This window comes from Saimiri boliviensis, chromosome 12 (genome assembly GCF_048565385.1).
Source record: "Saimiri boliviensis isolate mSaiBol1 chromosome 12, mSaiBol1.pri, whole genome shotgun sequence".
Classification (NCBI taxonomy): domain Eukaryota; kingdom Metazoa; phylum Chordata; class Mammalia; order Primates; family Cebidae; genus Saimiri; species Saimiri boliviensis.
In genome coordinates, this window is record NC_133460.1 from 25,840,737 (window position 1) to 25,856,215 (window position 15,479).

Genomic DNA, 15,479 nt, shown 5'->3' on the forward strand with positions numbered 1-15,479 from the left:
TGCCACTATAATATAAATCATTTGTGTCATAATGAAATGAAGATGCTGACTTGGAAAGCAGCAGCCAAATGACTTGGCTGTTTTGAAGAACATTCCATGGCCATCACCCCAGGATTTTGGTGGCTGGCTTTCTTAGCTGGCTGCCTAATTGATACTGCATTTCTTTTTTTGGTTCATTTTTCGTATTATCAGAACTCAAGAAACTACATCATTTGTGCCTTTTTAGTAAATTAATACTTAGAAACTTGAATTTATATAATTGGAAGATTATTACTTGATCTTTTGATAAATCAGTCTGCTCTAATTATTCAATATTTAAGAACTACAGTGAATCCTACGTAACGAAATGGCTTATAAATTTCATTTTTTCCTTTTAGTTAGTCTGTAGAGAATGCCAAATGAGGGAATCCCCCACTCAAGTCAAACTCAAGAGCAAGACTGTTTACAGAGTCAGCCTGTCAGTAATAATGAAGAAATGGCAATCAAGCAAGAAAGTAGTGGTGATGGGGAGATGGAGGAATACCTGCACTCTCATTCCGTGGGTGACGGGCTGTTCACCTCTGCTGAGGGGTGCGCATCAGCAGCTCCAAGGAGAGGGCCAGCCTTGCTGCACATCGACCGACATCAGATCCAGGCAGTGGAGCCTAGCGCCCAGGCCCTTGAGCTGCAGGGTTTGGGTGTGGACGTCTATGACCAGGATGTGCTGGAACAGGGTGTGCTTCAGCAGGTGGACAACGCCATCCATGAGGCCAGCTGTGCCTCCCAGCTCGCTGATGCAGAGAAGGAGTATCGGTCGGTCCTGGATGACCTCGCGTGAGTGTGGCCCATCTTCTCCCTTTCAAAGTTGTGGTTAAACATGATAGGGATATTCAGGTAATGGGGAGCTCTAGTATTCCAGAAGTTTAGGAGGTGTGTAGAACCTTTTGTGGTTTTTTTTTTTTTGAGACAGAGTTTCGCTCTTGTTACCCAGGCTGGAGTGCAATGGTGTGATCTCGGCTCACTGCAACCTCCACCTCCTGGGTTCAGGCAGTTCTCCTGCCTCAGCCTCCTGAGTAGCTGGGATTACAGGCACACGCCACCATGCCCAGCTAATTTTTGTATTTTTAGTAGAGACGGGGTTTCACCATGTTGACCAGGATGGTCTCGATCTCTTGACCTTGTGATCCACCCGCCTCGGCCTCCCAAAGTGCTGGGATTACAGGCTTGAGCCACCGCGCCCGGCCAACTGAGTTGTGTAGAACCTTTTATTTGGAGTACAGAGTCAATAAGGGCAGTCCTCAGCCTTGTCTTTGAGCCCCAGACCTTCCCCTCAGGAGCAGCATTGTACATGGAAAGAGTCTTCGTCCAGCTCATGAAAGCCAGTTTCATCCATAATGTCCAGAAGAGAAGGGCTATTCACCAGCATATGCACAAAGTGATCTCAGAAGTGCACCTAAAATTCTGGTGTTTCGTACTTGAGATCCCAGGAATACATTCCGCATCCTTTACATTTTTCTCTGTGCAGTAGTTTCTTTCTAGCTTGGTGTCCCCAAACTAGACAGTCCTTTGGCGATTTTTCAGATTTACATTTCTAGAAATAACAAGAAAGACTCCCTGGTACTCCTTTCTTCCATCCTAGTTTTTACGCTAGGAATGGAGATTTCATTTGTGTTTTAGAGAGAGGGAAGACTTGAACTCTTCTGAGCATAGCACATTAGTGGGGAAAAAGGGGAAGCTATGGACCTGAGCCGGGGTGGGAGGTGAAGACAGGAGAGGGAAGCGGGAGAGTTGAGCTCACTTATCATTGCTGCTTGGCCCCCTGTTGGGCAGTGTTCTGGGCAGTATCAGGTAAGCAAGAAAGAAGGTGAGTGCTGAATTGGATGGAGGATGGAGCCGTGTCACAGAGCATAGCTGGGGAGGGTGGAGTGTGGAGCCCGTGGCTGAGGCTGTCATGAATGTGGCTGTTGGTACTTCGAAGACATGTTTTCTGCTAACCATTCCCTAGTGTGTTCTTTTGGCCTCCTTAATAGCAGGTGCTTGTGGTAGTTATAGTCTGAGTGTTGAGGACATCAACTCTTTATAATGACACCTTTACATTTGATCTTGGAGATGTGTCCTCCTTCCACAGAGGTGACAAAGGAGAGTTGTGGAGTCTCCATGCAGAATGATGCTAGATGGCTGGTGGCATGTGGTGCCTCAGCCAGAAATATGCATTGTTTATCCTGTAATCCACAGAGGTTACAAACAAGAAATTACACAAGCATCGAGGAGATTGAATTTGTGTTTTGAAAATTGGAAGCTATGATTCTATGGTGTCTATTTTAGGAGTAATTTATTTTAAATGGATTTGTTTTCTTTGCACCACAAAACTTAATGTTATAGTAAGTGAATCTTCCATTTATGTAAAAGAAAAATATTGTCACAGATGTGTGATTTATGTAAGAAAATGTTTAAGCATTTTTAGAATGCTTCCAAACTTTAGAAGGCTTCCATAACAGGCTTAAAAACCCATGTATGCATTTTTTCTTGTAAAAGGACAACTTACTGCACATTGTTCTAGCGTAGTGTCTTGAATAAAGTAGGTACTTAAATAATGCTTGTAGAATGAATCAGTTTATAAATGGGAATGAACTGATTTAAATCAGCTAGTTAAAAGAAGACACTAGCAGTCATCTTAAAACTCTAATGATCCTTCAGGTTTTATTTGTGGCCACTAAAGATAATGTACTCTGATTTAGTTTCTTCTATCTTTTAGTTAATAAGAAGTAAAAGGGACATGTTTTTAGCATTTTTCTCTTTATAGTATGCTATAAAAATGTTATCAGAGTGGAAAATAGAAATTTATCTTATTTTTCAGGTCATGTACGACATCCCTAAGGCAAATCGATAAAATTATTGAACAACTTAACCCTCAAGCTGCCACCAGCAGAGACATCAACAGGAAACTAGATTCTGTAAAACGACAGAAGTATAATAAGGTGATTCAGAATAACGTATTCAATATTGCATTTTTAAAAAAGTCATCATGTAGGCCCACTGAAGAATTTAGGAGGTATTTAAAAAAGTGCTTATAAGATGTGGAGCAAATACTGAATTACCGTAGAAAAATTTTGGGCTGCTTTTGTATGTTTAATCTTTCTGCTGGTTCGCTTTAACATCCCATTCTGTCACATTTTAAAAAACACACATACATAGACACACACATCCATCCATACACACATCCATATGTATACAGTTGCTCCTTGATTTACAACAGGGTTACCTCCCAACAAACCCATCATGAATTGAAAATATTGTGAGTCAAAAATGCATTTAATACGCTGAGAAACCTGTCTTAAAGTAATAAGTATTGTAAGTCAAACCATATTTAAGTCCAGAGGCTCCTCACCTTACGGTGGGAATATGCCCTGATAAACCCATCTTAAAGTTGAGAAATCATAAGTCAGACCATCATAAGTCAGGGACCATCTGTGTATTTGAGAAAAGTTCCTTTTTGGCATTGTTTGCTTCACTCGAGTGAACTTCCCTAGTCTTCCTGCATCACCATTTCTTTGGCCCGGCTTAAGGTCACACTGGCCTCTTGCTCCGTCTCCTGGTCTTGTGTGAATTCTTTTTTCTGCTTAGCCCTTGCTTTCTCTGATTGTCTCCACTCTGTTTCCTGGCTGTGGAATTGTTGATCCTCGCATACTTCTGCTCATTGTTGCGAGAGCCTGGCCCTTTCTCCCTCCTTGGGCATTATAGTCAGCACCCAGCCACACTGGGGCTGTACTTGGGTTCAGAGAAATTAAGGGTAGGGAATATTTACTTATAATATTATTTTTATGAGGTTTGAAACCTTTTTAAATTTTTATTTATTTATTTATTTTTTTGAGACGGAGTTTTGCTCTTGTTACCCAGGCTGGAGTGCAATGGTGTAGTCTCGGCTCACTGCAACCTCTGCCTCCTGGGTTCAGGCAATTCTCCTGCCTCAGCCTCCTGAGTAGCTGGGATTACAGGCACACACCACCATGCCCAGCTAATTTTTTGTATTTTTAATAGAGACGGGGTTTCACCATGTTGACCAGGATGGTCTCGATCTCTTGACCTCGTGATCCACCTGCCTCGGCCTCCCAAAGAGCTGGGATTACAGGCGTGAGCCACTGCGCCCGGCCTGAAACCTTTTTTTAACGATTTATTTACAGCTTTGTGAGGTTTGAAACATTTTTTAGGATTTATGTACCTCTTTGTTAAAATATATTGCAATAGATAGGAAAGACTAGTTGTGACCATTTCATTTCTGCCATCCCAAATGACTAGCAGATGTCCTTGTGCTTACAGTTGATTCACTGCATCAAGTAGAGTCCTTGCATCTTTTCTTTAAGCTCTCCAGGGGTACGGCTGTGCATAGACCCAGTTCATGTGGCCCTTATACTTCCCACTCACCAGTCTGTTATCTGCACCACCCCATCTTTTCTAACTTGCTTCCAGAATAGCAGTCCAAAGGTCAAAGCTAGCAGTTGCTCAAGGCAGGTGGGGTCCTCCCAAATCAGAAAGGAGACATCTGGTCTCTTGTGGGAGCATGTGAAATCGATGTGCAGAGACCTTCTTGGGTTTTTGGTGGGCTAGAATTTTAAGGATATAGAAGACCAAACTTGAGACCACTTCAAGTCCTCGTCTAACTTAGTTATGCATTCTTGTCTTTCTTCAGCAGCTCTTTGATGGTTAGAGGTAGACTATTCAGAGGGAAAATGCTTTAAACAGGATGTTGCTGAGAGAAAGACTGAGAAAAAACAAATTGCAAGTCATTGCAATGTGGCATTTATGTTCAGGGTTTCCCCTTGCCCCACACTGACATTTAAAGTGGAAACATTCTTGACCTTGGGAAGATGAACCAGGTACCCCAGGCCTAGTTCACTGGGGAGGCCCAGGAAGGGCCTCAGAGTTCTGGTGATGTGGAAGGAAACGAGACAAAGAGGAGTCAGGATGAAGAGGCATGGCAAAATATGTTTTTATCTTAAAGCTTTTTGATAGGGTAGAATACTAAAAGGACAGTCATAAATATGGTAGGTTATCAAAGGGGATTGACTTTTTCAACTGAACATTTGTACTTTTATTTCTTATCTTACGGCTTATTGACTTCCATAGCCCATTGGCTCCTAAGATGAGAAACACAGAGCGGTTTAGGGATTTTCCCAGTGTATAATGGGGAAACCAAATAGAAGTCATCCACCTTTCAGGTCAGTGCCCATGTATTTAAGGGCTCGGACACATAGAAGCCTGTCTGCCGCCCTCAGGAGAGCATAGGGGTGCAGGCTTGCCTGTCTGCTGGGAACGCTCAAGACCCCTTTGCTGCTAGACAAGTGGTAGTTTCTCATATAGGGCTCTCTAGTAATAGTAATGTATGGAATTTTTATGTAATGTATACTTTATTTGTATTGTCCTTTGGATTGAAGTTTAAAATTTCGTAATGCTATCTTTTGTATTTAACAGTAAATCGCTTCATTGATGTTTTTTGTGTTTGATATTTACCATTCAAGGAACAACAGCTAAAAAAGATCACTGCAAAACAAAAGCGTCTCCAGGCCATCCTTGGAGGAGCAGAGGTGAAAGTTGAATTAGATCATGCCAGTCTGGAGGAGGAGGATGCAGGTGAGGATGCTGGGAACAGTTTCTCTGTGTTCTTGAATAGATGCCTGATATCTGTAGTCAGTGGATGGTGTCTCTTTAGTTTTTGCCTGGGTTTTGAGAAAAACACACTTCTTTGCCTTAGTGTCAAAACAGATTTAGGAAAATTCTGTTCTCTACATCTGCAGAGCCAAATCCCTTTCAAAGAGAATGAAAGTAAATTTTTAACTCAGCTCACTGGAGGCTGCTGGTACACATTTATTTTTACATTTATTGGAAATCTTAAATATTCTTATATTGTTAACTTGATAAAGACAAGTAACATCATGATTAGTTTACATGTTGGAAGCCCAACATCATCAATCGCATTTATAGAATGGTTCTCACATGTCTTTTAGGAGGCTTTTTGTCAGGCTTTCCAAGCATCAGTTCTGTTGTTTAAGAAAAGACATCTTTTTCACTTTATACTATAGCCAGTATTTCATTGTGCCATTACTGTCTTGGATGGTCGTCTTTTGGAAAACCTTTTGGGAAAATTCTTAAGCTCTGGAACTAAATTATTTTTGCAGTCATTTTGTGTGTGTGTGTGTGTGTGTGTGTGTGTCTGTATATAGAAGTTGGCTGCTTAGTCATTGACTATTTGAAATATAGATTAAAGCTGTTTAGGATTAAATTTTCTTTTTTTTTTTTATTTTTTTGAGACAGAGTTTCACTCTTGTTACTCAGGCTGGTGTGCAATGGTGTGATCTCGGCTCACCGCAACCTCTGCCTCCTGGGTTCAGGCAATTCTCCTGCCTCAGCCTCCTGAGTAGCTGGGATTACAGGCACGTGCCACCATGCCCAGCTAATTTTTTGTATTTTTAGTAGAGGCGGGGTTTCACCATGTTGACCAGGATGGTCTTGATCTCTTGACCTCGTGATCCACCTGCCTTGGCCTCCCAAAGTGCTGGGATTACAGGCTTGAGCCACTGCGCCCGGCCAGGATTAAATTTTCTGAGCAACTATTTTCTACCAGCTTTAGAAGTTCATTCAGTAAGATGAGAATTGTTATGAAGAATTAATTGAGGCAATAGAAAAAATATTAGAAAAATGCGTGCTTTTTTTTTTTTTTTTTCTTTTTATTGAGACAAAGTTTCATTCTTGTTGCCTAAGCTGAAGTTCATGGCACGATCTTGGCTCACTGCAACCTCCACCTCCCAGGTTCAAGCAGTTCTCCTGCCTCAGCCTCCCGAGTAGCTGAGATTACAGGTGTGTACCACCACCCCTGGCTAATTTTTTTTATTTTTAGTAGAAACCGGGTTTCACCATGTTAGCCAGGCCAGTTTCAAACTCCTGAGCTTAGGTAATCCGCTTGCCTTGGCCTCCCAAAGTGCTGGGATTACAGGTGTGAGCCACTGCGCCAGACCCAAAAATACATGGTTTTAAAATTCAGTCTCTCACAAGTCATTAAGCCAATGACCAGTGCTTTTGACTGCTGTGCACTATGTTTCTCATTGCTAACAGATGTTTGTTCCTGTCAGGCTGTTATTGTCTTTCACCTCCTACTGTGACTTTGGTAGTAGGCTTAATAGTTACATTGTCTAGGGTTAATAGCTGCCTTCTCAAATCCAAGAGCCCCTTTTTATCCTTGGTCACTCTGCCTGTCTACAGTAGCTGACACTTCTGTTCCTTCTGGGATCCCTGCTTCTCTCCTGGTTTTCTTTTTGGCCTGCTGACTGCTTCTGCACAGTTATTTCTGGCCTTATCTTAGATGTTGATATTTCTCAGGATTTCTCTGAGCCCTCTTTTTGTTCTACTGCCTCTCCTTGAATAATGTCGTCTATTTCCTATGGCTTTTGTAGCCACATAGGTTCTTCTAGTATCTTATACAGATCTGTAGACGTCTGGTTTTCCCTTTTTTGAGCTCCTAGTTCCTATTATATCTGTCTGGATACCAGCCAATACTTGAGAATTGAGGCAAAATGCTCAGTGTAAAGGAAAAGATTTGTTAAATGGACTATAGATAAAACTAAGAACTTCTGTTCATCAGAAGATAGCATTTAGAGAGTGAAAAGGCAAGATACTGAGCTGGAGAAGATCTATGCCATACATGTGTGAATCAAAGGACTGAAATCTAGAATGTATAAAGAACTCCTAGAAATCATTTAAAAAAATAGACCAAAAAGGGGCAAAAGACTTGAATATTTTCTGCACAAAAGAGGCTGTCTAAAAGATAAATTCATGAATGGTACTTCTTTTGTTAGTCATCAGGGAAATGTAAATTACAGCCACAATGTGGTGCCAATACACATCTACCAGCATAGCTAACATGGAATGGCAAGAATGTGCACCAGTTGGAACTTCCTGACACAGTTGGGACTTTGGAAGGTAACACTTTGGAAAACTGACAGTGTCTACTAAAGCTTAGCATACCCAGATAATGATTTATTTATCTATACATGTTACCAAAATATCAGAATATTCAAATAACATTATTCCTAGTGACTAAAACCTGGAAGCCACTCAAATGTGCATTAACAATGGCAGTTAACAAACCACAGCTATATTCAACAGTAAGTATATCGGCCAAAAGCATTATGTTATGTGAAAGAAGGTGGACACAGCACAGACATTTCCACTTACATAGCGTTCAGAGACAGGCACAACTTGTCTATATGTTAGGAGTCAGGTCCGTCATTATCTTGGGGATGGGTATAGAGGCTGGGAGGTGGCCTGAAGGGCTCATCTGGTGGTGCTAGTTTATGAGTACACTTTTTACTTGATATGGGTGCTAGTTTATGAGTACACTTTTTTTCTGAATATTCACTGGGCTCTACACTTTAATAATTTGTGCACATTCAGATACGTATTTTATTTCAGTGCAAGTTTAATGAAAAACTGGGTATCATTGGCCTACAAGAATTGTAGATTTTAGAATATGGATTCCTTTCTATTAAGCCTTAGGTTTTTTTGGTATTTTGGTTATGTGGTAACTTTGCCAGAGATGAATTTCAACTAATGAAAGAGGGATTCTTTCTGGGTGACTTTACACTTACGGCGTAACGTCCAGTTGTAGTTCATATCTTCAAGTCAGTTAACTTCACATATCTAACACAGTGCTGCTGTCCAATAGACCTTTTTGCAGTGATGAAAACATCCTCTGTGTTGTCCATTTAGTAGCCATTAGTCACGTATAGCTCTTGAGCACTTGAAAAAGGGCAAGTGCAGCTATGGAACTGAGTTTTTAACTTAATGTAATTTAAATTTAAATAGCTACAGGTGACTGGTAACTGCCATGCTGGGCAGCGTAGAACTGACATTTATGTTTTTCCTGTTTAGGCACATGGTCCCTCAGATGCCTGTTTTCAGTTTTACTCTCTTGAATTTAAGTCCATCTGAGTGTTGGTTTTAGCAATGATGTGGGAACTTCGGAGCTTGCTTCCTCATGGGCTGTTCTTCAGCTGATAAGGAAACACAGCTAAACTTGTTTATTTATAACTCTGTAGAGTAATAAGCCTGTTCTTGGATGGCAGAGAGTATATTTATAGTGAAATATTTTGGAGGAAAGTTATTGAGAAATCATATTTTTGAATGGGAATATATTAAATATAGCATGATGCTATAATACATTTTATTCTGTCCTTCATGTGTAACATGCTTTAGTACATGGATGATTTTTTTTATATGAGTTACTTGTAGGTGCCTAATATTTCTTGAAAGAGTGAGCATTTCTTTTGTACTCTGGGAAAGTTTCATGCTAGTGTGAAACGCGTTGCTATTGTTCTTTCAGAGCCGGGGCCTTCCAGTCTCGGCAGCATGCTCATGCCTGTCCAGGAGACTGCCTGGGAAGAGCTCATCCGCACTGGCCAGATGACACCTTTTGGTACGCGGATCCCTCAGAAACAGGAGAAAAAGCCTAGAAAAATCATGCTCAATGAAGCATCAGGCTTCGAAAAGTATTTGGCAGATCAAGCAAAACTGTCTTTTGAAAGGAAGAAGCAAGCTTGTAATAAAAGAGCAGCTAGAAAAGCTCCAGCTCCAGTCATGTCTCCGGCCCCAATGCAAAATAAAAACAAACCAAGCAAGAAAACCAAAGTTCTGTCGAAAAAAGAGGAGCGTTTGAAAAAGCACATCAAGAAACTCCAGAAGAGGGCTCTGCAGTTCCAGGGGAAGGTGGGATTGCCAAAGACAAGGAGACCTTGGGAATCAGACATGAGGCCACAAGTAGAGGGAGACTCTGGGGGTGAAGAGTCTGAGTACTTCCCCACAGAGGAGGAGGAAGATGATGAGGTGGAGGGGGTGGAGGCGGACCTGTCTGGAGATGGTAAAGACTATGAACTGAAGCCTCTGCCCAAGGGCCGGAAACGGCAGAAGAAAGTCCCAGTGCAGGAGATTGATGATGACTTTTTCCCAAGTTCTGGAGAAGAAGCTGAAGCTTCTCCTGTAGGAGGAGGAGGAGGAGGAGGAGGGCGGAAAGTAGGGAGATATCGAGATGATGGAGATGAAGATTATTACAAGCAGCGGTTAAGGTCAGTCTGCAGGGATCATAAATACATTGTACTGTTTTCTTTATTTTAGGTGACAGGTTTATTACTGTGTAAACATTCTAGATGCAGCTTAATATATTAGACCCCTGAGTACACAGAGGTTGGATTTCTTCTAGCCTTAACCTGCTAGAAGCAGTGGGGCCGCTAAGTCCTTAATGGAGCTGTCCCCACATGCATGTACTTCTAGGTCTTTTTTTTTTTTTTTTTTTTTTTTGAGATAGAGTCTCCTGCTCTCTCCAGGCTGGAGTGCAGTGGCACAGTCTCGGCTCACTGCAACCTCCGCCTCTCGGGTTTAAGTAATTCTCCTACCTCAGCCTCCCGAGTAGCTGGGACTACAGGTGCATGCCACTACGCCCAGCTAATGTTTTTGTATTTTTAGTAGAAATGAGGTTTCACCATGTTGTCCAGGATGGTCTCGATCTCTTGACCTTGTGATCTGCCTGCCTCGGCCTCCCAAAGTGCTGTGATAATAGGCGCGAGCCACTGCGCCTGACATGTTTATAGTTCTCTAGTTGGATTTGGAGGCAAGTCTAAGATGAAAAACTTAAGGGAAAGAAAAAGAACTATTGTTCTTTCAGAGCTGGGGCCATCCAGTCTCAGCAGCATGCTCATGCCTGTCCAGGAGGCAGCCTGGGAAGAGCTCATTCGCACTGGCCAGATGACACCTTCGTCAAGAGGCATACAGAGGGCTGAGTGTGAGCTGTGTCTCCTTTATACCAGCCTTCGCTCTGAAATAAGTGTCAGGAAAAAGAAAAGGGTGAATTATGTCATGCATACTGGATAGGGGTTTCTGTTTTCCCTTTCGAAGCAGGAAAGTAATTTTGGAGAACTTTTTCCTAAAAAAGCTGAAACTTAAGCTTTGGCATAGAAAGAATAAGCTTACTTTTGTAAATCCTTCCTTTGCCTTGGGGAAATAGTCATCTGCATAATTATAAATGACCATCATGTGAAAAGTATACTTTGTACGCACAGCATACCTTTCTTTTCACTGTTGTTTTTTTATGCTAGAGACTGACTTTGGCTTTTAGCTCCATGACTTTGTCACTGTATGATGCAAGCAGCATAAAAGGGAAGGTGAACATGTGAAACATGAAGTCTGAATTGCATATTGCCACACATTTTTTATGAGCCAGGAAAACTAATCTGTGCGTCTCAGGCCTCCCCTACGGTGGCCCACTGAGCATGGTGCTACTGCCACGCATTTCAAGTCTGCATTAGCTCACTTAGCTCTAAGGAAGTCAAAGGGAAAAAGGAACCTTATTATTGTTAAAATACTTGACAATGGGATGACTTTTTCCCAATCCTTAACAGTTTTTTCTTATTTCTCAAGGTGAGGAGACCTAGTTTGTTGTATTTATTGGCCTTTATGAGTGAAGGTTGACCTGGTGGTTTTCTTATTACTTAGAACTGCTCGTTACCCCTGTCTAGACACTACACGCATTCCATAACCTTTCCAAAATAGATGCATCAGAGTTCTTTTAAAGAATAATCTGAGGACCTGTGACTTAAATCCTGTTTAGAGCCGTGGCACTCACATTCTTGTAGCACCTTATGTAGTAATGCACAGTTGAGGAGTGGCTTGTATTTGTCATTCCTCAGCGCAACTTTCATTTCTGTTTGTGTTTATTACCTGTAAGGATTTTGGAGGAATATTGCCTAGTACTCTTGAACAGTGAACAGTGTCCGACTTTTTCTTAAGTACTGCAAAGGATTAATAAAAGTGTAAATCTCAACATATTGATTATAAATGGAGCAGTATATATTCTTCCAACTAAATTGAGTCAATATTAAATATGTTTTAAATATATTAGTATTTTGATCAAGAGCAATTTATTTTGATTGAATTTTAAATGTGGGGTTAGTTTAATTTCATGGCAATAAGTTTTTCTTAATAATGTTAAGATTGTAAAACAATTTATTATTTCCAGAGCCATATCATAAGCCAATATTTTGTTAAAGCTACAGTAAAATCTCAAATGAATTTCAGAAATATCAATAACTCTTAATTGCCACCAAAATACGATAGCTCTTAACATTTTATAGCTACAGTTATTAAGGCTGTTAAACCGCAGATATCCACATTGAAATATTTGTATTACATCTCCTTTGGTGCTGTTTGGATTGGGGGATGTTGAAAGAAAGTAAAATGCTCAGGATTGAGAAGAAGCATGTTAGAACTGCCATCTCTCCATATTTTGTTACCCGTTGCTGATCTTCATAGACTGATTGAAATGTTAATGCTATTCCCTTGAGAAACAAAAAGACCTTTAGGGTTGCTTGTCTTAGCAGTGGTTTGAGATAGATGATTAGAATAAAGTCATGTAGTTTACAACATAGAAAATATGGTTTTTTTTTAGTGATTAGAATTTAGGAATACTTACCAGGGTAGGTACCTTTTGCTGAACTTAACACCTTTTACTGAGGTTATAGCCTGTTAATTATAATGCTCTTTTCAACTCTAGGAAGTGAGAGTGGGTGACTTCTGGATGTCTCATCCTCTTTATTCTCTCAGCTTGAGAGCCACCGGCCTTTCACTGGCACTAGGTTTACACTAACCAGGTACCTTTGTTTTAGCTGATACTTACTAGGAGTTTCCTGCCAGCCCTTTCCATAGCTTCTTTCAGGAACTGGACAGTTGCACTTGGGATCCTGCTTTCTTTGATTTGGCTCAAGCCCTCAGCTCAGTCTTTGAATTTTTAATCATTTTTCAAGCTGTATATTCCCACTTCCCACGTTTCTGCTGCCTTCTCTGCACGGAACTATATCTGGAGGCTGGCTCCTCAGTGGATTCCCTGGTTTTCAGACCCTTTCACATCATACAGGATGAATGAGCCACTGCTTAGAAGTAAATGTTCTGTCGGTTCTTATTCATGTCGGTAGTATATAGGTCTTATAAAACATCCATTATTTTTTCATTTTAATTTTGTGCCAACACGGTTTCCATTTGGTTATGGCTCTTGGTTGTGAGGTCTAGTGCTTTCTTAAAATATACTACTACTTGGCACATTATGGGCCTGGGAGCTCCAGGTACCAAATAAAGATTTAATAGAACTAACACACTTGCAGTGTTTGATGTGTGTTCCTGGTGAGCACCTACATGCTACTTGCCTCGTCTAGGCTGTGCAGCCAAGACAGCCCTGCATGGCCCAGAAGACCATACGTTGTATATGTACCTTTCCCCTTCAGGGTGACAAAGATCAGGGTGCATGTCTCCAGTCCTTGTTACCTCTGTGTTGTTGATTCACCTCCCATTTGACATATATGAGGACAATGAGGTCAGCCCCCATTGCTTTATGTTTGCTTCTATGTCAAGAATGCATATCTACATTCTTGGACTGGCTTCAAGGATTTCTGGCAAAAAATTTGCAGTCTCTTAGTGGACATGGGCACAAATAGGACCTAACCAAGTGTGCAGGGAATAATGAATTCAGACTGAGGTATTTGGAAGAGACTGTGGAGGAAGTTCATCCACTACAGGGCCTTGTCTTGTTGGGTAGCTCAGATATATTAATATGGCCCTTATGATGCAAATTAACAATGTTACACATTTGCCCCTAAACTCTAGGTGCATCATTGAGAAGGGAAGGAATTTGCTTTGCTTTGGAGGCACATTATTTTCTCAGGGGTCTCATTCGGATTGCCTTGGAGATTGATGTGATGTCACAATGTACGGAGAGGCTGAGAACAGGGGGGGCAGGTGCGCTTCACTCTCCAGCCAGTTCTGATCTCTGGGGAGTGGTAGTCTATTCAGGGGGCTCCTAGGTTCTGTTTGGGTGGGCTGGGAAAGAGTGCTGTAGTTCCTTAGTGATGTCTGTCATAGGCCCAGTGGGGAACTAGCAACATTCATGCTAGGTATTTGCCAATCGACATAGTAAAACAAATGTCACTGACTCTTGCCTCTTTGTCTGGTAGTGTTTGGCACTGTTTGGTCAGGCTGTGGAGCATAGATGGGTTGCATCCTGAGTGAGAAGATGCACTTCCAGAGACTTTTGTCTCTTCTTGCTGGCAGAACTAGGTTAGTATTTATCATTTGACTTAAACTCATTCGCCAAGCTCGTACTCTGTTTTCATCTGCCGGCAATTATTGTTTAAGTTGCTGCCCTCACAGACTGTACTTCCTTGGCAATGCGCACAGACTAGAGCAAAGCTTCCCCACCAACAGACTATGTGGCATCACCGGGAGCCCCCAGTGGTGGAGATGCTGACTCAGGAAGTATAGTTTGGGGTCACCAGGCAGGACTTTCTAAAAATGTTCCCAAGTGGCTCTGATGCATTGTCAGATTTGGGAGCTAGGGATTGAAATAAGTCAATCTTACATACTTCTTTTCGGCGTTGCAGCTTTTGGCTGATGCAGTTTGTCTATCAGTTCTTCAAATATCCTCTTTCATGGGCCCGACATAGTTGGATGTACACAGGGGAGGGCCTGGCAGGGAGCCTTAGTTAAATGCCGTGTGTCATAGAGCATCTGGTTCTTGTAGGGTATGTGCGTCAGAGTCACCTGGGGAGCACTTTCAGAAGGCAGGGGCCTGGGCTCAGCCTGGGGAGTCCGAGGCAGCAGGTGCAGGGCCGGAAGAGCTGGGTGCTGCACTTGTGTTTTGGTTGAGCTCTTGCTGACTCCAAGGGGAGGTTGGTGACATTCTTCATAGTCACAGGCCCTTGTTCAGTACGAACTGTGTTCTCATTTAGGAGAGCTTTGAGGCAGTTGGAAAGCATTGTTGGTAAGGGTGTTGAGGTTTCAGAATGTAATGCTTTTTTCTTTACTTCAGCCCACAGTCAGCAAATAATTGCCTCTGGGATAAATCCTCAACCTGTGCCCATCCCCATCAGGGAAACACAGTGGGAGTTCAGAAATGGACTCCTCAGTTGGTGGTGCGCGAGTCTCTTCAGATGACCTGGTGCATTGGGCTAAGCTGCTGAGTACATAGCCTGAGGTGGATTTGAGTTGGTTCCTCTGAATGGTTTGAAGCCTCCCTCCCCACCTTTCAACACTTCTGATGAGTCCCTGTTTTTTATTGTAAAAATATGGTAACAATATTAAGATGAAAAAATGACCTCTGTCTTTTATGTTTTTATTTTGTACATGTCACTCCAGTCTTTGGCTGCATACATGTCTTTATGTAGTTATAATCACAGCCCCTCCAGTTAATTGGCTTGCCCACAGTCTTACCCTATGAAGTAGAGCTGAGGTTTGAAGTTGGCTGGGCCCTGTACATGTATTTTCTTCCCTTTGTGGGATTGGGTGGAAGGTGCAATATTAGGTATGACCATAGGGTGGTGCCAAGAACCAACACATAGCTGCCCCCGCCTTCATTGACCTGGAAACCAAACGAAAAACCTAAGCCTGTGATCTGGGAATTAGATGAGGATTCA

At 41.9% G+C, this 15,479-nt stretch overlaps 1 protein-coding gene across 6 annotated transcripts in view; it reads left to right on the top strand.

Annotated features, from left to right (window-relative positions):
- Window positions 1-15,479, top strand: part of LOC101042488 (DNA excision repair protein ERCC-6) — a 91,038-nt gene that overhangs the window by 5,978 nt on the left and 69,581 nt on the right. For 5 of the 6 annotated variants that reach the window (XM_003929984.4, XM_010340601.3, XM_074382114.1 and 2 more), the window contains 4 exons: window positions 378-813; window positions 2,837-2,957; window positions 5,496-5,607; window positions 9,353-10,091. In XM_003929984.4, the coding sequence (XP_003930033.2) occupies window positions 392-813; window positions 2,837-2,957; window positions 5,496-5,607; window positions 9,353-10,091 (1,394 nt within the window). In that variant the 5' untranslated portion in view covers window positions 378-391. The remainder of the gene's footprint in view (window positions 1-377; window positions 814-2,836; window positions 2,958-5,495; window positions 5,608-9,352; window positions 10,092-15,479) is intronic. The other variant, XM_074382116.1, reaches the window with a different exon arrangement.